This window comes from Leptidea sinapis, chromosome 23 (genome assembly GCF_905404315.1).
Source record: "Leptidea sinapis chromosome 23, ilLepSina1.1, whole genome shotgun sequence".
In the NCBI taxonomy this organism is placed as follows: domain Eukaryota; kingdom Metazoa; phylum Arthropoda; class Insecta; order Lepidoptera; family Pieridae; genus Leptidea; species Leptidea sinapis.
Window position 1 is genome coordinate 3,452,836 of NC_066287.1, and position 24,718 is coordinate 3,477,553.

General features: G+C 36.4%; 1 protein-coding gene across 16 annotated transcripts in view; it reads left to right on the forward strand.

Annotated features, from left to right (window-relative positions):
• Positions 1-24,718, forward strand: part of LOC126971349 (phosphatidylinositol 4-phosphate 5-kinase type-1 alpha) — an 82,111-nt gene that overhangs the window by 19,895 nt on the left and 37,498 nt on the right. For 9 of the 16 annotated variants that reach the window (XM_050817617.1, XM_050817612.1, XM_050817613.1 and 6 more), the window contains exons 4-14: positions 3,342-3,553; positions 6,273-6,437; positions 6,856-7,008; positions 7,946-8,098; positions 9,364-9,503; positions 10,831-10,878; positions 13,737-13,829; positions 15,327-15,459; positions 16,579-16,666; positions 20,184-20,246; positions 22,767-22,841. In XM_050817617.1, the coding sequence (XP_050673574.1) occupies positions 3,342-3,553; positions 6,273-6,437; positions 6,856-7,008; positions 7,946-8,098; positions 9,364-9,503; positions 10,831-10,878; positions 13,737-13,829; positions 15,327-15,459; positions 16,579-16,666; positions 20,184-20,246; positions 22,767-22,841 (1,323 nt within the window). The remainder of the gene's footprint in view (positions 1-3,341; positions 3,554-6,272; positions 6,438-6,855; positions 7,009-7,945; positions 8,099-9,363; positions 9,504-10,830; positions 10,879-13,736; positions 13,830-15,326; positions 15,460-16,578; positions 16,667-20,183; positions 20,247-22,766; positions 22,842-24,718) is intronic. The other 7 variants (XM_050817615.1, XM_050817618.1, XM_050817621.1 and 4 more) reach the window with 3 other exon arrangements.

Consider the following 24,718-nt stretch of genomic DNA (forward strand, 5'->3'; position numbering starts at 1 on the left):
ACTTCTAGTAACTCATTGGGTGCAATTTTTTCGTTCGCTCGTTGGGTTCGTGAAATGTTTGATCGAAAAGTGATATTCATGGATATATTTTCTCAAATCACAGTATCGTCTTAGTCATTACTAAGGCAATACTGTGATTTCACTGAAATGTCTAAATAGTCTTTAGGGTTCGTTTTAGAAGCCTTTGATCGTCGAATATCGAAAATATCGAGAACATTAATCAAACAAGCGAATTCAAGAATAGATTTAGCTCGTCATAATTCCACAATGACACGTTGCAATACAATGCCGTTGAACGACACAAGCCAATTAAAATCGCATTAGCATAATAAAAACGCACTGGAACGGGACGATTGCGATATTCGTACCACGATAACAGTACACAGTGTGGGTGTTTTGAGACTGTAATATGATTCAGAGGCTGGGTTTATCTTGTAAGGATTTGTCTGTTACTCGCAGGGGCGTGCATTAGTTATTATTTTTAAGCAAGGTAGGCACTGGATATCTTACTAGTCTTAGTTGAGCTTTGGAATATGCAACGTAGAGATTGCTTACCTTAAGTATTCAGTATCAAGCACAATGAAAATTGTCACTCCCTTATACATTTCTAGTGTGGTTTGAAAGGCTAAAGGAAAAATCTGCCACGTACACCCAAAATATGGAATGGGTTTTCTTGTGCGGGGTTCCCAGGACACTACTATATATGGTTACCTTTTAAAGGGCAACTTAAAAAATTACACCTTAATTCTTCTAGGACTGTAGCACAGTGTGGGTGATCAATTCTCACCAGATGACTCATTCCCTCGTTGAACGTCGTCTCCCATAAAAATTATGAAAAAAAGTAAAAAAAAGCAATATTTATAAGCATAGAAGCAGAATTAAGGCAGTTGCGATCACTGCGTAGTATGTGTGGGGTAAAGCACAGTGTGGGTGATCAATTCTCACCAGATGACTCATTCCCTCGTTGAACGTTGTCTCCCATAAAAATTATGAAAAAAAGTAAAAATAAGCAATATTTATAAGCATAGAAGCAGAATTAAGGCAGTTGCGATCACTGCGTAGTATGTGTGGGGTAAGACTGAATGATTCCGAATGCGGTAATACGAACGCACTGTGGTCTGAAAAAAGATGTGACAATGATTGAGAAAGGAATGCTGAAATGGTTTGGACACGTGGTGCGAATGAGTGAAGAAAGAATGACGCATTAAATATATAAGGCAATTGTGTGTGGGCAGGTCGGTCGCGGGAGAACTCGTAGAACTTCGTCGACCAAATTGGGGACGTTTAGAGAGAAGAAAATAATGAAAACAGAAACCTTAAAACCAATTGTCAGTCTACTCTTTGGTTTTGCGAACACAAACACAAAATATTACGAATTTACACAAAGCATGTACCAATAGTGGCATTTATCCAAAAACACGCCGACTCTATTTTAGTCTGTTTGTTTATTCAGATCCCCGTGATTTTTAACTATCACCATATCGTAATTATATGTTTATGGTATTTTTGCGTTAAAAATATTTCATGTTAATTGTACAATCTTATCTTACGAGTTCACAGAGAACATATCACAATGTATAGTAATAAATGGAGAACCGGTTTGTATGTTCGGCTAAGCTAACTACTGAACCGATCGGAATAGTACTTATAAGTAGTCTTGCCATAAAAACAAAGAAAAAGAAGTTTTCTATTGCAAATAACATTTATTACTTTTACAGTGTATTAGTTTAATACATAACTAAAAAACAATATAAAATATAAAAATATAAAAAAAGGTTATTCGAAGTGGTCTTCATAGGCTGCAATACAGTACTTTAAACGTTGAGTTATCAATACAAGCACGCAGTCTTTCCATGGGAAAATTCTTCACTGGCAATCGTACGGGTTGTTTTAGGGATTCCAAATTATCATGGCGTTTAGAGCAAGCCGTACTCTCTATAACTGGCCGTAAGTCATATACATGAAAAACAAAACTACGTTTAAAAAAACCGACTTCAAAAACTGAAAAGTATAAAATAACTAAAAATTTTATTTAATACACCTCTTATGCAAACCTTTACCTTTAAAATTAATGAAATACTATTATTTGTATGTGCTACATATTGATAGGTTTTAAGTCAGTGCCAAGCCAAAGTTTTAGTGTCAGTTAATAATAATATATAATCAACCTTAATGAAAACTCCAAAAAAGCCGTACACAGAAAACAATTATGTCATCCAGGTAGACGAAAATTTTCATATAAATGTTCATAAAATGAAAACTACTGGGCCAAACTATGTGAAATTTTTATGGGACCAAATGGCATCTATTTCGCATCATATAAATCGTAATTACGTAAATCGGATGATAAATCTCAGAGTAATCGGTGTACATACATAAAAAAAAATATCGATTGAATTGATAACCTCTTCCTTTTTGAAGTCGGTTAATAATGAGACTTTCGTGGTAGTCGGATTTGCAAAGTATGTCAGAAAAAACGAACGAAAATGTTTCTTACGAACGCTGCCTTAACGATGAGAGATAAGTAAATATAATATGATTGTTGAACTAATATGGTTACACGTTATAAATCTTACTACACATCAGCGATATATTTAACGGCCGTTCCCAATATACTATCTACAGATAGAGATAAATTACTACTTTCAACTGTCAGTAATTAGCTGTCAATAATCTGAAGCTATCCCAATATACCCGATATGTCATTCTTATCGCCTTATATTGGGACGCGTGTATTGCAATTTCCATACAAACTTCTATCTCTGGTAAGCTATACGTCCTCCCATTGACAGACAGAGCTTGTACGGATAAGGTTAGTTACCGTGGATAAGTTTATTGGGACAGAAAAGTCAACGATAGTTACAATACAAGTAAGAGATAGACTGAATATTGGGAACGGCCGTAAGTGATCGAAGCCTGGGATAGATTATGATTATTTTATAGCAAGTCGGCGCCTTATTATATTTTTTTTATGATAATAAGGGACGAGACGAGCAGGACGTTCAGCTGATGGTAATTGATACGCCCTGCCCATTACAATGCAGTGCCGCTCAGGATTCTTGAAAAACTCAAAAATTCTGAGCGGCACCACAATTGCGCTCGTCACCTTGAGACTAAGATGTTAAGTCTCATTTGCCCTGTAATTTCACTAGCTACAGCGCCCTTCAGACCGAAACACAGTAATGCTTACACATTACTGCTTCACGGCAGATGAACCCATAATCTAGCCGGTGTGTGGTACCCATAATCTAGCCGGCATCCGGTGCAAAGGAGCCACTGGTAAAATCTACTATCCGGTATATTCTGCTGTGTTTTAATTATCTAATGTCTCCGTGTACCAGGAATCCAGCACGCGATAGGAGGTCTCGCGTCGAAGCCGGAGCGCGACCTGCTCATGCAGGACTTCATGACGGTGGAGACGACTAACTTCCCGCACGAGGGCTCCAACCACACGCCCGCGCACCACTACAGCGAGTTCAAGTTCAAGACGTACGCGCCCATCGCGTTCAGATACTTCCGCGACCTGTTCGGCATTCAGCCTGATGATTTCCTGGTGAGTAAATATCTCAGGACTTTAGACCCCCACAGGATGGACCGACGATCTGGTCAAGATCGCTGGAATAGGTTCGATGGGAGCAGCGCAGGACCGATCGTGGTGGAAATCTCTGGCAGAAGCCTTTGTTCAGCAGTGGACGTCTTCTGGCTGGTGATAATGTGTGCTACTTGGATGTAAGTCACAGCCGGCCATCTTTTATCATTTCAGCCATCTTTATTAAGGCTTGGGACCGAGTCAACGGCCTTGAGGAATCGAGCGGAGCTTAGTTACCTCTCTCGCACAACATCGCCATAGTTTTAATTCAGAATTAGAAGCATTTTTTATGTATAATTACAAACGTAATACAATTTTCTTTACAAAAATAACAAAACTATGTCATGTATTGTTAACAGTTAATAATTTATCATACAATTTTTATCTAGATTGAATGATTAGCATGGCTTCAACTATAAGAGTTACGGGTACTTTCGTGATTTTTTTCCCGCAATGTCTATGTTAGACAGAAATGTAAAGAAGAAAAATATACTTTTCTTTTCATATTCTGTAGACATATGATTATTTTTTGTAATAATAATAGCTTTATATAAACGGATAAGAAAGGGTTTCAATTATGCGCTATTTTGGCGAATTCTCGGGATAGCGGCCTTAATTTATAATTATAATTTTAAAAAGAAGCCCCCTGAGATACTTGCGCCAGTGAAGGAATAACTGAATGGTTACTTTATAAAAAAAAAAACTTTATTCAATAAACCCAATTTACAATGGTTACGGAGCTAAGACTAAACACAGAATACTTAATTTTACGGAAACTTACTTTATATAGCTGATTCTAACAAAGAGAGTCATATTTCTGTGGGAAAGTAATTTGTTACATCAGCAATATTGTTTCCATAAGGTTCTACACGTGAAAAGTAAACGTACCTACGACTTGTTGCTATGCTCTACTTTGGCTGACAAAGCATAAATCTATAGGGTGAGCACCCTTAAGTCGCCCGTTGTTCTCAGGTCTGAGACATTATCTAATGTAATTTCATATCCTATTTTGAATAAAAATATCTAAATTTGAATTTATTCTCATCAAGACCAAAAGCTCAAACGAGTACAATAAATAGTATAATTATTAAAGATCTCTATAGATTTGCTTGATTTTCTTTGAGAGGTCGGTACATTGTGTGTCGTTTACTACATCATTTAACACGGGAAATCTTCCGGACGAGCTGTTTGATCTGATTCCTCACTCTGAATTCACATACATATATATTATATTCACATACATATTCACATATACCACAACCAAAAACTACAATATTGCACTCATCACAAATCTTCATAGGATCTTTCTGGAACTTTCAAGAAAACTGTTGAATGAACTTTCCATTTGGACTTCGCATACGAGGGTCGCGTTCGTTTTTATATCTCTAGCCACTGGGCCGATAAGCCACAGTAAGCAATTTGGCGTTGTCAGTATGACGAGAGATCTCGAAGTGAAACATTCATTATCTAGTTTGAGGCATAAATTTTCGAATAGGTAGTAGTTTTTGACGTTCAATAAGTGATTTCGTAACTGTTGAAATGATCACTTAAAATCAGGCGATACGAATGCCTATTATGCCACCTATCCTATAAAATCCACGGCAAACTTGATTTCGTCCGTATATAAACAATAATAAATCTCGAAGCAACATCACAATACATAGTTTACAAATCACCGGGAAACGATATCTGTTATCGAATATTAAGGTCACTGTGCGCTCGATATGTTGACAGCGTACTTACTATAATATATAAAATATAAATTACAATATTATTTCGATCTAAAACCTATCATAATATTATAAAGAGGTAAAGTTTGGCTGTAGGGGGTAATCTCTAGATCTCTTGAACCGCTTTTGAAAATTACGCTATTAATAGAAAGCCACGTTATTGTGAGTGTCACAGGCTATATTGTCATCATCATCATCATACCATCAGCCGGAAGACGTCCACTGCTAGATAAAGACCTCCCCAAAGATGTCAACGATTCTGGCTCTGCATCAGATGAGGCATAGAGTCACATTCACATTCGTCCATAGTGCGATTTCATGAAACTTTCTTCTACGCACGACCAATTTGAAAGCTTTATTATGCGCGATTAAAAAAAAACGAGTACTACACGGCCACATGATCTCTGGATCTCGCTGGAACGTGAAGCCCCCTACCGTGCTCCTCTCCTCGCGCTCGTCCTGTTGCATCAGTGCGGCTTGCAGTTTCATTACCGTCAGGTACATATCGTGATATTTTCGTGCTATCACTGCTTTGTTTTTGAAGTTATCATCGTTCCGTTTTGTCTTTTGTTGTCAATAGTTCTGTGTTTCTGTTGTACTGTGCCATTATAATAGTTCTGTCAGAAAAATAAAATCTTTTTTTACTTATTACAGATTCTGTCATTGTTTTATCGTCATTATAATAATAATCAGCATCACAACACAATTTATAATACTGCCAAAATGAATTCTAGTGGTGCTTGTTTTGCACACCGTAACTAAGCGGCGGTGTGACGTCATCGACGTCAGACAGAGATAATGTAATCGGATAGTACATTGAGATAAAATACCGGCAGTTCCTGTAAATCCTTTGGTATAGCAAGGGAGGCGGTGGTGATCTGTATCTACAAATTACCCTTATGTTCGTTTGTTCTGTTCCACAAAAAATAAGGCTTTGATGTGCATGTTTCCAGATGTCGATGTGCAGTGCGCCGCTCCGTGAGCTGAGCAACCCTGGCGCGTCGGGCAGCATATTCTACCTGACGAACGACGACGAGTTCATCATCAAGACCGTGCAGCACAAGGAAGGCGAGTTCTTGCAGAAGCTGCTCCCCGGATACTACTTGAACCTCGATCAGGTAAACAAACACTTCTGTAAAGACCGTCTTCGTACTTCAATCAAACTTGAACTAACCGGCGCAAAATTAATACCTTAGAGATGTGGTGTTGGAGATGACTCCTGAACATCCCTTGGACGGCTTTCCGCACCAATTCCATCTTAAAAGAACTGAATTTAAAAGAAAGGCTATCGTCGACCGTGCGACTACGAATTCTGAAGTTCTTTGGTCACATTTTCAGAAATAGTTTCTTAATGATTATTCTCAAATGATATCGATAATCGAGCAGTGCCACACGTAATTAATATTATGCTCGACCTTAGCTTGCTTGACATGAGGTCAAAAATCACTTAACTATAGGTGGGCATCGAATGACTCTCGCGAAACTTCGACGTGATAAAGATATAATTACTATTTATTTTATTTATTATAATTTCAGAACCCCCGCACGTTACTACCAAAGTTTTTCGGCCTGTATTGCTACCAATGTAACAGTAAAAACGTGCGGCTTGTCGCCATGAATAACCTTCTACCTTCATCGGTCAAACTTCACCAGAAATATGATCTCAAAGGATCCACATATAAGCGAAAGGTATGTTGCTACCTGTTTTTTAATGACTTCCAAATGATAGAGTATTCGGTATTTTATTATTGAATTATTGAAATTCTTTGGGGGTGTTCCTGTGATGATTTCAATTAGGTTTAAGCAGGTTATTTTCCGCAACTTGACGTTTTATGTGTGCCTTATTTGCGTGATGGGTTGGCGGTGTTACTCCTGCCAACCCAATTCTACCAGTAAGACCAGCAAACCATTGATATTGCTTGGTAGTGACTTGGGCCTTCCAAGTTATTGTACTATGTATTCCGCTACTACTTGACACTTCAGAATGACATGGGCGGCTATTTCTTTCGCCCCTAAACAGGCTCTGCATAGAGCTGCTGTAACACCTAAAGCTTACAACTGTTTGTTTATTATAGCATGACCGGTTTAAGATACCACTTACACGTATAAAAAAGCGAGTACACCGTTATTAAAGGGCGACAACGCTCTTGAGATTTCCGAGGGTAAAGTGGACAACGGTGTATACTTAAAATCAAGTGACATCAATATCGTAAGATCTATCCGAGACTATGAATCTCATGTGAGTTCATATTACTTCCTTACCCACCTCGCTTCGCTTTCCTAAAGCGCGGAACAGCGCTATCGGCATAATACAGTAATAGAACACTACTTTAACTTGATACTAGAGCGCCCGAATCGACGCACGCACACGTACCCACGGCTTATACGGTCGCTAAGCAATCTTGGGAGGACAAAACTATTTGAGTGCCACGTTGTACACCGCAAGGACTGGTCGCTGTCCAAGTTAAATTAGCTGTGCCGCGCTGTCCACGTCGTCAATCTTTTCGTTTGTACTAATCCCAGCGCTCCGCCCAGACGTATATATAAATTTGAAGAAGACCGCTGAGTAACGCTACTGTTCTTTTACTATATTATTAAAATCACTAACGTGTATTCTTTCTAACAGGCCAACAAATCGGAAAGACAGAAACGATCGCCCACGTACAAGGATCTGGACTTCATGGAACACCACACCGAGGGGATATTCCTGGAGGCGGATACTTACACGGCGCTGATAAAGACCATGCAGAGAGACTGTCGGGTGCTTGAGAGTTTTAAGGTAGGTTTTATATAAATGCCTGAACGTGCACTAGTAACCCAAACTTTTTCAGTCGAAGGCAAATAAACTTTTTTTCAATTAGGCTTAAGTCTTTATTTCAATTAAATTAAGCGCTTTATAAATATAAATTACTGAATCTACTATATGTTTGAAAGGCATAAGCTGAGCCCGCGAGAAGAACATACAAGAAACTCAACGGCCACTCTTTTCAATCAAATAGAGAATTTTACAATGGCTGTAATAAACAAAACAAATTAGTTTTTAGGTGCTGCATCCAGTATATGAATCTTATTAATAGAATATTAATTATTTCATAAAAAGTAATAAATAGAAAACTGTATAAAAATAAGTTGTTCTTGAAAATATACGCAATCCCCAACAATAAATGACGTTCGATCTTGTCGATACGAGAATACGAATCATACGATTTCCCTAAATCAGGAGATAGCTTCATCACAGTCGGATCAGAACTGAACCGTTAATTTGTGGTTTCAACTTTTACACATACAGTCGCTTCGATCTCTATTCTCGTTTTGTTACGAGATTAAGGCTTCTGGGAACCTCCGGGCTGGTTGGTGGCTTACCTAATAGGCCTATAGTTACATAGTATTATCTTTGATTAACGCGCGTGTAATTGTAACTGTGTTTTTACATTACTCTATGGGAAAAAATTACATTTTTATTGTTATTTTTGCTAACCCACAACTCCGTTCCTGAAACGATCTCAGTAACAATCTAGCGTCTTGGCATAAAGGCATTTTCTCAAAATTGATTCCTTTAGAATTCTTTTTGATGTCATTTCTAATAACTATTAGATACTACTAGCGCTTCGGAAACAAATGGCGCTCTGAGAGAGAAGCATCGGCGCAAGAAACTCTCCCAGCATTAAATGTAATCTGACACGTTATGATGCACACAATGGTCAGCTAGTAATGATGCACTTTTACTTTTACGAAAAAACTAGTATAGAAACGAAAATACAATTACACTATTTTTAATTGTTTAAAGTGTTTTATTTAAAAAGGCGTACACAAACTTTTCTATCAAGAAATCGGGGTGTATGTAAAACTTTGCTGCACTAAGTATCTCCAAACTTAAAGCCATGAAATTATTATGATCTCGTGAATTTTGGTAACTAATTTAACAACATGTATTTTAACATTTTGGGCCCCAGATTTACCAAGCGCTGTGATAAAAGTATACTTCTCTCACATTTTCATCTCATCATATAAATGTATTCTGAATCAAAATAATCTCATTAACAGATAATGGACTATTCTCTTCTGGTCGGTATCCATAACCTGGATGAGGCGCAACGTGAAAAGAACGAGGAGAGGAAACGAACAGAATCGGGCCAGAGCGACGATGAAGACGGAGAGAAGAAGACTGGACTCAATAGAACGCGGTATTTATAAGATTTAATTATATAGTCTTTGCAATAAACCGCGACATATGTACAACGCAGATACTGTCAGGCACGAGTAGTGCGCACGCTTCTCATTGGTTGTCCTGAAGGCACAAGACCTGCAAAAACCAAATTTCTAAGAATTTTATATGAATACATTTTTATTTTAATAATTACCAGTTATGATAAACCATTATAACATATTGTAAAAAATGGCTGTTTACTAAATCCTACTACTCCGCAGCTGAATTCCTAAGTGATTGGGCAGTCTGGGGCTAGATTATGATTTTTTTATAGCAATAACAATGACAGTGCAAAATTGTATATTTTATTAAGAAGAGCGCAAAAAAGAATGCTGAGAGAGTTTCTTTCGTCGCTTCTTCTCTCTCAGAGCGCCATTTGTTCCCGAAGCGGTGGTAGTGTTAGAGAAATCACATCAAAAAGAATTCTAAAAGAAACAATTTTGAGAAATTAAAGACCGTGGAGATCTTTTGAGGAGGCCTTTGTCCAGCAGCGGACATTTTCCGGTTGATGATGATGAATTGCCTTTTTTGGGTCTAAAAAAAAGAAGGCCTGGTAAAAAGGTTATAATATAAACGTACTTAAATAATAAAATAAATTTTTTGAGCGTCGGTGGTGGAATAGTTTGAACCATGGGGCTCCGACCATGGAGTTACGTAGCAATGTATTTTCAGTTTTCGAATTCATATTATGCATGTCACAGGAATCTCCGTTGTGGTATGAGAACACCAAACACAAACTATGCTCTTATACGTGTCACGCCTTAAATTCGTGTACCGATACGCATGCGTGCAAAACGGTACGCTGCTCTTTCACACCACACCCCATCGTTGATCGTTGTCTTGTGGTTGAGTGGACTCTCTAGTTTACTATTACACATGTATTTGTGTTAAAGTTGGAAAGGTGAAAAATATCACGTGGGGTATTATTTGTTTATTTTAACTCAAACATTGAATTTTATAGTAAATTAATACCATAGTAGTTCTTTAATAATATAAGCCTGAGAGTTAATTATAAATAAACGCATCTAAAATGGCGCCGTTTTACCCAAACTCAGAAAAGGGAATAAAATTACGATTTAATTTTGCTTTAGTACACAATGTATAAGAATTATTAATTACATATATAACTAGTAATTCTTTATTTTTTCGTTGACTGTACCGTCTAGTTGTTCAGGTACCTTGGACGCCATTTTATATTCGTTGATTTATTGTTACGGCTTATAGTTTACACTATTATTTGTATTTCAATTTCGCACCTATCTTAAAAGGGTTAAGGTTTATTATTGTAAATACAATATTTCCAGATCGGAACAGGCCAAGGAGGATTTCAAGGCTCAAGTGAAACGGACACAGTACGGATACTTTTTGTTATTTTGTCCGTTCTAATATCACCCGTCCTTGTCTGTCATGCATTCTCTTCTAATACTTGTGTGCTGTCTCTTTCTAACACGTTTGGGTGTGCATGGGTTGTCATATAGTTGGGAATATGCATGTGGTTTGGAGTTGTTTAGAGTTTAGTATATATATTTCATCGGATATAAGTAGTTCAATCGTACAAAAATTAACTATTATGTAGTTGGTAGGTTAAATATAAAAAAAGAATTTCCGCCATTTTAAATTTAACCATCGAAACTTTCGCTTACCTTTTAAAGGAATACCATTCATTGGGTGCCCATTAATGAGATTCATTTTAAATCCTACTCTACGCGGATCGTAGCTACTTTGGAATGAAATCAGTTGACGCACTCTCCGGATCGACTCGTAGCAATATAGATAATATTTAAAAAAAATATATATTAACGCAAGGTAACCCAACGACCGTCAAAAAATTCCGTCAAAATATAAATAAAACAAATGAAGAACACGTTACAAATTGATTTTCTCGCCGATATTTCGCCTGCATATATTTTGTACGTATAATGAGTGACGAACTTTCGGCCTGGTTGTCATATCAATAATAAGACGGTTTCCTAAAAGGTGCAGTATGAATAAATTATAAATATAGTACGTTTATATACAAATGATTTAAGTTTTCTTTAGTGTTAATCCCGCCAATATTTGTTTTGAGACTCATGAGTCTCGTGCCAGATTTCGGCGAGACAACACGTCCTGAGGATGCCTCGTGTAGAGGCGAAACACGCGTCGAATTGTTTAAAAAGAAATATTGGCGGAATTAACACTAAAGAAAACTTAAATCATTTGTATAATTATGGATTTCCGCAAAGTAACGCCTACTTCAATATTTTTTTTATAGTACGTTACTTCTATAGCGTTATAAAATGTGGTTGGAATTGTTCGAATTTCTTTTCTAGTGTGATTGTCTTAACCCCTATTTAACTATGCATGTACGTTTCTTTCACTGTCTTCTATCCGTAATATTTGTGAGATAGGCATGATATCAATATTGACTAACAGCATGACCAATAGAATCGTAAGGCAAGAATGTAAATTTCAAATTACTGTAGACACGTATGTAAGTTTCGAATGACTTTAGATAAGTTTAATCTTAGGTCTATAGCACTTACACCTTAGGTAGACTTGTGATGCGTTAATATAAGGTGCGGTACCTTGCGTCTGTCTATTTTTGTAACAAACAACAGTTATTTGTTCAACAAGATAAGCAAAGTTTATTTTTGTTGCTAATGCCGAGTTTGAATCCCGAAGCGAAGGAATTCTATAACTGTATCTCGGACGTAGCGAGTGATTCTAAATTATATTTTTGAGCCCAGTGTGAAATTCAAAGGCACAAGAAAAATCACTTTTCTTGCTTGCTCGATACTACACCTCACCAGCAAAAAAGTTCACGATGTTAGAATACTATTTATTGTTTTTTTTTTTTAAATGAAAATACGAGACGAGACGAGCAGGACGTTCAGCTGATGGCAATTGATGCGCCCTGCCCATTACAATGAAGTGCCGCTCAGGATTCCTGAAAAACCCCACAAATTCTGAGCGGCACTACAACTGCGCTCGTCACCTTGAGACATATTGAAATGTGAAGTCTCATTTGTCCAGTAATTTCACTTGCTACGGCGCCCTTCAGACCGAAACAGTAGCGCTTACACATTACTGCTTCACGGCAGAAATAGGCGCTGTTGTGGTAACCATAATCTAGCTGGCATCCTGTACAAAGAAACCTCCCACTGGCCAAATGGAGAGTTAAATAACGTTTTCTATTTATATACAAACACATTAGCCAGTTTAGTTTTACGTTAGGTTGGCAATTGTCATTTATCATCAGGTACCATCAGTTGACTTCGTCTGTTTGTCCTCCTTTTCTATAAAAAAAAAATCAAAATGATAAGATGGAGTAAGAATTCTTGACTCTTCTTATCAATTTTCCACCCCAGCCTCCCACTGGTAGTTATCACTCGCTTTTTTGCGTTCGGATCTTCGTACGGTGTAGATCGTGACTCGTTGATGCACGTATAATCAATATTCAACAAAATAAACACTCAAAAAATAATTAATTAAATCTTAAGAACAAATTTACCTACCTATTCAGAAAAAACAAAGATGTGTTGTGGTGTTTGTTGTTGACTTTCGCCTCACTGGTTTTATTCTGCAAATGCACAATTTTTTAGTTAAAGAGGTGATTTTTTTTAATAGTGTGTGACAAGTTGTTCGCCCAACTAATAAAAAACTTGCGAGATGCGAGTCACACACGAAATAATTAATGTTGAAGAAAGGTTACTATTATACAAATTTAATTTGTACCAGAATTCATGGAGGATGGCGGGATGTTTGTGAGAGTTGAACAAGACATACCAAATCAATTTATTACTTTTAAAGTGATATCCCCAAGTACTGGGATTAATTGGACGTGGTTCCTGAAAAACGTTCCGAGCCACCAACATCACATTTTAAGGAATTCGTCTTTAAAGTTTAATAATAAATATTAGTGCATTCGATACATGTGGGTTGGTCTACGAAGTCATGATATCATTTAAAGAGTGACTAGTAGGGCTGCCATTTTTTGTCAGTTCGTTAATATGGATCACGTGACCAGTTTTGTGTTCTTAACTCAATTTCGACGTGATGTTGGTTTGGAACGTTTCCGGGACTCAAACCAGCGACCTCTCATCATTATTATTATTATTATTATTGAAATCGAGTAACAAAACATGCGGACGAATTGAGAATTTCCATTTCATTGAAGTTGGTTGAAAATACTATGATTATTTTTTTGATGATCGTATTTGTGAAACAGGTCAATAAACCGCCAACGATTGGTGGCGCACTCCACGGCGATGGAGAGCATTCAGGCGGAGAGTGAGCCAATTGATGAAGAGGAAGATGTGCCGTAAGTATCATCACCGGAATTTGACTGAAAAATGAGAGCAGCTAAGAAAATCAAGATTATCTTAGCTACCCTCATTTTCTCAAGGGCAAACAATCTATTCTATTTAGATTCAAATATTATCTTCTGCCCATCCTTTTATTCGTATTCCTTTTTTTACCTAATTATATATGTATGTATTTAAAATTGCGTTGAATATTATTTCTAGAAACTTTATACTGTGGATGTTAATGTTATTAAGAGTAGGAAACCGTTTTTTAAAATTCAAATATTTGAAAATGTAATTAAAAATATTCCAGAATTTTTAGCCCTTATTATAAATCAATTTCTTATAAGAACTAAGGCTGAGATCTATAAAGCGTAGACTTCGCTCAAGCTTTTGCATAATCTTTCGTTTCTAGTCATTTTTTATTGAAGTAGGCGTTACTTTACGAAAATCCATAATTATACAAATGATTTGAGTTTTCTTTACTGTTACGAGACAACACGTCCTGACGATGCCTCGTGTAGAGGCGATACACGTGTCGAATTGTTTAAAGACAAATATTGGCGGAATTAACACTAAAGAAAACTCAAATCATTTGTCTAGTCATTTCGACAGCTGAACTAATACCGACCCTAATCTAAGACAGCCCAATGCATAAGTCAAGTTCACGTTTTATCACACTCAGCTAAGTTTTACCTAAGTAAAGTCTGAGCAAAGTCTAAGTACGCTCTATAGATCTCAGTCTAACAATCCGGCATTATTCTAAAGGACCTAATGAAGGTTATAGTAATGTTATCTTTAATTAACGCGAGTGTTACACATTTAAATAAAACACTTTTTAAAGGATTCAAACGAGTGTTATTCAAATTCAAACATTTTTATTCAAAATAGGATGTGACATCACTTATTGAAAGTCAAGAAACTACCACCCATTCCAAAATGAATGCCTCAGACCTGAGAAGAATGGGCGCAACAAACTCAGCGGGCTTTTTTTTTTCATCGAATACATATGTTTACAAAGTAATATTGTACAATTAAACTTATCATTTAATAGCCTGAGGGCGGTCAATCCATTCCCAATCTGTGGTATCATTAAGAAAGTCATTTATGTTATAGTAACCTTTACCACACAAACGTCTTTTAACAATTCTTTTGAATAACGTAATACAATATTGAAACTGTGTTCTTACATTAGATTTTGCGTAAAAGTTAAATTCTCATTATTATTTTAGTTAACCGGACGTTGCCAAATGTCTACAGCATGTACCACGTCCGAGGCAATAAATGGCGCTAAACTTCTAAATGACAACTATGACAAATACTATCTTGACATATTTCATTCGCGGTCCCTCTGATAACGCTATCTGGAAAGTTCTTGAAACGTCGGGTGAACTAAAATAATAATAAAAATGTAACTTTTACGCAAACATACACACATTTTAATGCTTTAAGAAGTGTCTTTTTTGAATTCTAATGAAGGTTGTTAAAGAAATATTTGTCTTTAAATCTCGCAGGCCCGGCGGTATTCCAGCTAGGAACGCGCGCGGGGAGCGTCTGCTCCTATTCCTCGGTATCATCGACATCCTGCAGTCCTACCGGCTGAGGAAGAAACTGGAGCACACGTGGAAGAGCATGATACATGACGGGGTGAGTCTTAGAGCATTCTCTACTCCCAGGGCTTTTACTTGTGGGAGGCTACTTTGCACAGGATGTCGCCGAGATTATGGGTAGCACAACGGCGCCTTTATCCGCCGTGAAGCAGCAATGTGTAAGCATTATTGCCTTTCGATCTGAAGGGCGAATGAGACTTAACATCTTATGTCCTTAATCCTGAGTGGCGCTGTTATGGGCAGGGCGTATCAATTACCATCAGCTGAACGCCCTGCTAGTCTCGTCCCTTATTGTCATAAAAAGAGAGTCGTAATATTTTATTTTTATTGCTGGGTCCTCCAATAACGAATGAAGGCGAAAGAGTATTTATTAAAAAGAAACTTCACAATATTCGAACTGTAATTGAATCTAACAAGAGATTTATTTTTCATGGAAAAAGCGACCAGTCGATCAAAACGTCCTTATTTTATGATACTTGCCCTGCCTATTGACATCCAGTGTCACTCAGGATTCTTGTTCAAAACAAAAAGTTGTGAGTGACATCACAATAATTGTGTCGCCACTTTGAGACATATGATACAATAGCTACAGCGCCCTTAAAATCGAGATAATGATGCTTTTTTATGAAAATAAGGGACGATACGGGCAGGACGTCCAGCTGATGGTAATTGATACGCCCTGCCCATTACAATGCAGTGCCGCTCAGGATTCTTGAAAAACCCCAAAAATTCTGAGCGGCACTACAACTGCGTTCGTCATCTTGAGACATAAGATGTTAAGTCCCATTGCCCAGTAATTTCACTAGCTACGGTGCCCTTCAGACCGAAACACAGTAATGCTTACACGTTACTGCTTCACGGTAGAAATAGGCGGCGTTTTGGTACTCATAATCTAGCCAGCGTCCTGTGCAACGGAGCCTCCGACTGGTGCTTGCACATTATGTGGCGTTCCTCCACAGTGCGGTTTCTCAAAGGAACTTTCTTCCAGGTACAAAAAAGTGGAACGAAGTTCCTTGTGCGGTGATTCCATATATAGTCCCACCTCGATACATCCAGTTATTTTTGCATGATTTCCTTCAACAATAGGTATACCTTTATATAATATACCGCGCATTTTCTTATAAAATACGTCTGTGACGTTCTTTTTTTATTTCAGGACACAGTGTCGGTGCACAGACCTAGCTTCTACGCGCAGAGGTTCCTCGACTTCATGGGCAAGACCGTGTTCAAGAAGATACCTTCGTGTACGTATCTGTTAAATTATCACATACTCTATGAAATGCGAATGCGCTTCACAAATCCTCCTTATGTTACTTGTGCTATGATTACGGGGCATATTACGTTATATGCCAGTTGTTATTGGTAGATAAATTTATCTACTCTCTCTCTCCCTCTCTCTCTGTTTTTTCTTGTGTATAAATTAGATTTAAGTCAGTGCATATGTACTGACCAACCGTATGTATAAACATAGGGTAGAAAAATGTATCTGCCAAAAATAATGACGTTCTATAACATGTAGACAAATCACGTCGTATAAAACGAAGTCGAAATATGGAACATGACACAAATAACACCATAATAAGCTTCAACTGTTATATCTATACATATACTCACGTACGAGTAAAAAAAGAAGGACTCCGCGCCGTGATATTAGCAAGTGAATCACCGTTATGCTAGTGTGTGTGCGGTTACGGTGGATACTGGTTACACAATTTTTTCTCCCTTAAATAATCATATATGGCCACAAATACTATTGTAGTATCGTTTTTACACTTTTACACAACGCGCGACGGCATTTTTAAAATATTTTATTGAGACGCAAACTGATCTGTCACAGACGATGACAATTCTCATAATGGCCGCCTATCGGCCTGTACTACTTTAAGTGTGTGCGTGGGGCTATGTATTTACACGTTAATCGGCTTGTTTTGGTGCTACACTATTATGTAAGGTGACACGGAGTCCTTATTTTTTTACTAGTCCCTGCATATACTCTATAATATTCTTGATGAATAAGCAGCAATGTAGAATATTTATTAAATTCAGATTTGATTCGGACAGTGACATTCGACGGAAGGAGACAAGGGTGCTTACTTTGTCTTTAAGCACACTTTTGCCGTTCCGTTATCAGACTGCGAATGGTATGTCCATGTGTATAGAACGTCCTTGGCAATTAACAACATGCTGTAGTCATGGCACTTGCAATTGCGTCTACATGTATAGAGAGTTACATATCTACGTGTTCCTTCATTTATTTCCGTATAAAAATATAAGTGTCTACAATATCTTTGTTTGTTTCTATAGAGTGTTCAGGTTTGGGCGATACTGCTCAGTCTATTCCGTAAAGAACCAACGTTCACAGATGTTGGAGTGGTTAAGTACGGATTGCACATTTCGATGTCATTTTGTGGATCAGTTCACCATATCCTATAACTTTTTTAGACAAACGGGTTACCACATATACACCTACGAGTTTTATAAAAGTTAAGCAAAACATATAGATTTTCCTTAACTTAATATATTGTATCCACTACAATCTCGTTTCTAACCATACTGTCGACCTTTTACCCTCAGGGCCCCTTTCACCAACCTCTGTAAATTAGCCTAAAGAAGGCTTATCACTAGTTAAAGTCATCCGTTACTTTACGTAAGAATTTCATGGAAATCACATAACGTACAATACTCGGTGAATGTGCCGTTTAATTCTTGCATCATTCACTTAACCAATGTAATGATGAAGCCTTGAGATACTCATTGTAATGTCTTGATATCTATTTTGAATTAAATATATGTTAACAATCATTGTGCCCAAACGCAAGACATTACACTCATAATTTTTGCTTGTCATTTACCGTTATTTGGGAATTAACTAATCAACGATTTAATTGGACATGGTGAAGGTGGTCCGTAATTTCTTTCCATCTATCTGTGTGAATGTAATTAACTATTGGCTAGTTTCATTGGGGTGTGCTTTCTGTTAGAATAAAGGTTACTGTTACATGTGCTCTTAAACAGCTCAATTTGCATACAAATTATGGGTAAGAAAGAAACTAAGATCGCTTCCTAGTTTTCCGAATCGAATTTTCCAAGCCTAGCGCGGAAAACAACAAAATAAAAATAATAACAAGCTCATCCGAAGCAGTATGCGACGCGAGCCAACTCAAATCAGCATCACCAGCCCTTGACAACGTATTTTGTTTTCATTCTAACACGAAACTCGGTAGCACCGCAATACTGTAATAGACTATAACTAGAGCAATGTAATGCCACAGATGTACAAAAATATGGTTAACTTAGGGGCGGCGATTTAACGAACGGTGGAACCGACTTAGTCACAATACAAGTAATACAATAGTAACGTAACTCATCGCTCTCCATCAAATTTATACCTACGTCTGGACGGAGCGCTAGGGCAGCTAATTTAACTCGGACAGCGACACCAGTCTCTCAATAGTTTTGTCTCCCCAAGATTGTTTAGCGGCCGTGTAAATCGTGTGTAAAGTACTATCAATTACTGTATTGTGACTTGGTAGCGCACTGTCTTTAATAATTGCGTTTAATCATAGCGGTCATTTGCTATTTAAATGAGTAAATAAAGCTTTTTTATGTTTTTTTAGTCTTAAGGTCTTCGTAGTGCTAATCTCTAAAGGCTAGTTCACACTGAACGCGGTATGGGACCAGCGGCAATAATAAGCGTTTCTAGATTCATTAGAATTAAAATGTTTAAAATTACTAGTAACTATCTACAGAGCAGGACGTTACCAATCGTGTTCCTCCACAGTGAGGTTTCGAAGAAACTTTTTCCATGTGCAACAAAACTATGCAGTGGAATCAGTTTCTCTCCGCGATGTCTTACGATTCAGTCTTGGAATCTTTCTTTTATTTCTGTTATAACTCTGGTGTTGTAAGAGAATGTAGGCGACGGCTATCACTTACCATCAGGTGCCCAAATGCTTATTGCCCTCCTATTTAATAAAGAAATTTGTTGCAACGCCATATTGTGGCGAGCAACGTAAAAGTGGATACCATATATTCACCTCCATACAAAATCCCTTTAAATCGACTTCACGATAGTTAACTCGCACTGTGAATTGAATTCTTTTAAAGAGTCCCGTATTGCCTTTAGTGCGGACTAGTATGTGGTTCCATTGAGTAAATAGAATTTTTCGCGAATTAAACACTTTAAAATTGTGCTTACTGCCCAAGTAAAATAATAATAAGTCTATTTAGTTAAACTCACTGTTCATATTTCAATAATAATTTTAACTTAGTCATTAAAATATTAGTAAAGTCTCATCTGCGTTGAGTATCCTTTGTAGTAAAATAACTTCAATATCTGCGTGTCTACTTATTTTCAAGGGGCCCATTGTATTCTATTGCAAAACAACCAACCAATTTTTCGGTTTAATAACATAGTTGTGATGTTAAAAAAATAGGGAATATGTGTATCTCTTTTCGATGTTTTATTTAATATTTATATTTAAAAAATATCCCACTGACGCGAACGCCTTAATCGCATGCTATTGTTGGATATTATATTATATACTATGAAGTTTTAGTTAAAAGTCTAGGAAATAGTCATTAACTCTTAATCAAACGTTTTATTATTTTACTTAGCCTTCCCTTCTGATATATTGAACTTTAATGTTGAGTATTGTTATTATGTTTACATACTAGAAATAATATCAATGGAACCACAGCGTTGTAACAAAAATTGGTATATGATTCGCATTCTCATAACCGAACTAAATTGTTGATCAGTGGACCTTCCGGAGATCAAAGGGAATCACCGCAAATTCCGCACATTGGTCACCAGCTATATAGGTACTGTTGGCCATACGATACTGGTTATATGCGTCCGTAAAATTACACGTGTGTATAGTGCGACAATGATCACAACGTGCGACTGATTCTGGAAGCATAGACGCCATCTTGCGAATCTGTCAATTATGACAATTCAACGTATATATCTATGTCTTCTCTGTAATTGATTAATTAAATTTTGTAATGGAAAATATTTTTACTACTCTCCAGAAAAGCGAGGAGTAATTTATACAACTAACACTAAAGTTTTTGTCACTACAATAGTATGTATGTCCAGAAATAATGATTTCTAATATATAAGCATTCCTGCAGTATATAATATAACAATATGGCATACGTATTCGTAGCACTGTTTCTCATGATTTCAATCACGTTCGGATACTTGTCGTACTAAACATGATTCGATTAAACTTCCCTAAATGAGGGTAGTTCTAATTGAATATGTGTGCTGTTTTTCGGACGGTGTGTTTTTTTAGAATGGGATTGGGTATTGGTGTTTTCTTGTACCATAAATTTGAATATTGTTATAAGTACTTTATTGTTTAAACATATTTAAATTTTTTTTTGTAATGGTAATGAATTGAGTGTTTATAAAAACATTATATTTTGCTTATTTTGTGTATTGTGAAGATACTTTAAAATCGCTTCTTCTAAGTATTTTGTAACATAGGTTAACCAACACCCGATCCCATGTTCAGGTATTTTGATTTTTTCAAATTGTCTAATATATAACCCTGTGTTTCGTGATTGTCTTTTTGTTTCGGCATGTAGTTCGTTTCGTTGTTTCGTTTTTCCTTTGAAGCTATTGTTTTTTATTTGCATGACATTAAAGTACAGTCATGCACGCTCCCCAACTCCTTAAACAAACCCGTCGCATATGAAATTAATATCTGTATTTTTCACTTTTTCTCACAATTGTCCGTAATTGGATTCTGGCGCGCGTCAATGGAGGCTTGAGTAAGTCCGTGTCGATCTATAAGCATGATGTTGTGTCACTCAGATTATGTATGGGAGACAAGGAAATGAAACGTCACGAAATGCGGGTAGGTAGGTATGACAACACGCATATATTTAATATATAAAACGCTTCTCCTAAATCCTATAATGTTGAACTAAAATTTGAATTTAATCGTTTATTTTTTTATAAGTTTTTATTATAAAAAATCTCAATTTTTTGATGAAGTTTGTAGAGATTTTCGGTTTCATTAATATTTAAAATAAAAAAAAAAACAAATAAAACCGACTTAGAAAGTCGTGGGGAAATGTGTTAATATAATATCAGAAACTTCCTATTTTGGTGTAAATTGTAGATAATGTAACGGTTTAACATTCTTTTTAACTTCTAACGAAAAGAACACTATGGTCGAATATCGTCGAATTTTTTTTTTAAATAAATATCTATTTTATCTGTACTATATATTTGTAAACACTATTGACGTTTCATTTCCAAGTCGCGTGCCGCGATCACGCAACTGATTTTATTCATGTCTTAAACGCCCTCTGTGTGGAAGGGCTAAAGCTAAAGATGTCTAAAGCTGTGTCCATACTTACGACTGGCGAAACCTTTGGCTGTTTTGTAGTAGCTAGCTTGTGACTTGTAAGCCAAACTATAATTTTACGTAGTTAAATATTATGTGTCGGAAAACATCCCTCAACTTTTTCGTAAGTTTATTAGCATGACTGAACTATATAAATCTGCATCTTCAGGTTTTTTACGTTGTTTTATTTTTGGCGGCGAACTAACGACACGCCATGTTTTGCTTAAGATTTATTCACTTATAATTGTAATTTGATTGTGGTGTTTTATTTTTCACTTAATTGTTCACTTAATTGTTCATTTTATTGAGTATATTTGTACAACTTTATAGTACATTTCGTAACAGCACTTTTAACTTTAGAGATTGGAAATGTGAAGGAGATTTTGAAATTAGAGTGATTGCGAGAAACTGCGAAAGGATGCTATCTGCATGCCTTTATGAACGGCCAAACTGTGAGAAAGAGGCGCGAATGGCGTTTCATAATAGAGTGCTTGTCGACATGTTGATGTACGGAAGTGAGAGTTGGGTATGGCAAAAGAGGCATAAAAGCAGAATTAACGCAGTCGAGATACGATCATTGCGTAGTATGTATGGGGTGAGACTAATTGATAGAGTTCAGAATGCGGTAATACGGAATGAGTGAGGAAAGAATGACAAATCAAATATGTTAGGCAAGTATGTGTGGGCAGGTCGATTGCGGGAGACCTCGTAGAATATTCGTCGACCAAATTGGCGACGTTTTGAGAAAAGGAAAGGTCCGAAGCATCCGGAACCGGCGAGCATGTATGAAAAGAGTAATGAATTTAGAGGAAGTGCGTGAGGTTTGTAAGGATAGAAGCAAGTGGCATTCTGTTGGATGAGTCGGGAAAAAGGCGAGTCTGTGTTTGTAAAAGCACAAACAAATGGCAATTAAAAAAAATAAAACACCATCGCAACGTCATATCCAGTTTGTGTATTTAAATTAGTCGTTTATTTCCCACAGCATTGAAACACTCTCCGTCGAAGAGGAAGAGCATCGCCAAGCCGGGAAGGGCCCAGGAAGAAATGGATACAGCCGGTAAGTTTGTTACAGTGTGTGGGTAGTTTGAAATTTTTTGGCTCAAAGTTTTTAAGCGTTTGTTTTGATATATTAGTAAAGCATTCTTGCATATAACACGGCTATTAATAAATTATGTTAACATTTTACTCATAAACGAGATAAATGAAGTTTTATTTTTGCTAGCGTTTTTACTTCTTACTAAATTATAGTGTTGCGATGTCACGATAGCAAAAATGAACTTCTGACGCCGTTTATTCTCTCTCAGAGCGCCATTAGTTTCCGAAGCGGTTTTATTTGACTGCTATCAAAAATAATTAATTCCAAAAGAAGTAATTTTGAGATCATTAATGTACACGGCATATGTGGACCTAAAATTTTAAACAGTGATTTCAATATCAATCACAAATTCAAACTACCGAAATCGTAATAATAAAGTATTTTTTGACGTGTGATTTGCGTTTGAAGCGGCAAAAAGCTGTTGTTTATGTTTATTTGAAAAAAAAAAGCAGGTTATTACATTTTTATTGGTAACCATATTGTGTGTTAATTGCTATGGAAGTGAAGAGTGTATTTTTATTAAAACGTGTTAAATCGGATACTGATTGGTAAACCTTTTCCTTTATAATTATATGGGAGTATTGATTTTCCTATCCACTTTCGATTATTATTTCGACTTTTTTTTGTTGTCATTGTGCATGCAAAATTTAATCGTATGGTCTGTTAGTTACATAATACAAGCAAACAGTATACAGTGTGCTTAGAGAAAAACTCTTAACGAGAAATCACTTTTGTAAAGTTTACTAAATTTCTTTCTGTTAAATTTTGAGGTGTATAGCAAAGTTTTTATTATAATTAAAATACAGCAATCTAAATGGCTAGCAATGCTCCTGTGACTCTCTGGAGTTGCAAGAATGTGGGCAGTGGTGATCACCTAACTTCAGGTGACCCGTGCGCTCAATTGTCCTTGCTCCTCAGCAAAAAAAAAGGTTTAGTCATATTGGCAAGGTAAATAAAAACATAATAAATAGGTTATTTATTTCCATTGGGCGTAGTAGACGGTTCAATAGCTTAGTAGGGGTTCCATCATTTCAAAGTTAACGGGATATCAACGATTTGTAGTCTTAGTATATCCTTGTAATTCCTTTGGCATTACTGTGATCATTTTTTGGAATTTATGTTTCCTAAAAATTAGCTTACTTTCAAAATTTACATCATAGTAGTATTAGTTTAGATATATATTATGTCTGTTCTTTTTAAACTATTAATTATGACTGTTAAATAATAAAATAATTTAAGAGAAACTTTGTCTTAGACTTATTATATAACTACTTGCCATACAATAACGTGCATGAATTATTATTAACCTTATATAAAAATACACTTTTATCGTAGCTAGATTAACAGTATCTTATAACACATAATTCAACCCTTCCTAGTATTGTGTGAATGCGATTGGTTTTTTATTTATTGCTATATACATTTCAGTTTATTTTCCCGTCCCATCCCTAGTCCTATCAGTTGTTTGTTGGTTTTACTGTCGATAAAGATGAGGTTGCGGTTTGCTATTTTGAAATTTTGTAATGTATATCGGATGCTAAAATATTTTTTATCGAACACAAATTTGTGGCGAAACATTTGCAGAAACAACGCGAAACATTTATTTTAAAATATTAAGATGAATTGTCTAGATTTACCGTATACACACTTGATAATAAGTACACAAAGGTCCACAGTAATTATTAGTTTATTGTTTGAAGTTTTAATTTCCGATCGGTATTGAATCTGTTCTCGCGTATTTTTTTTAGTGAATTTCTGTTGAGTACCGCGGTTGCTACTGTTTCGCTACAATTGTTAACTTCACGCGTAAACTCCCACAATTCCTCGACCTTGTATCG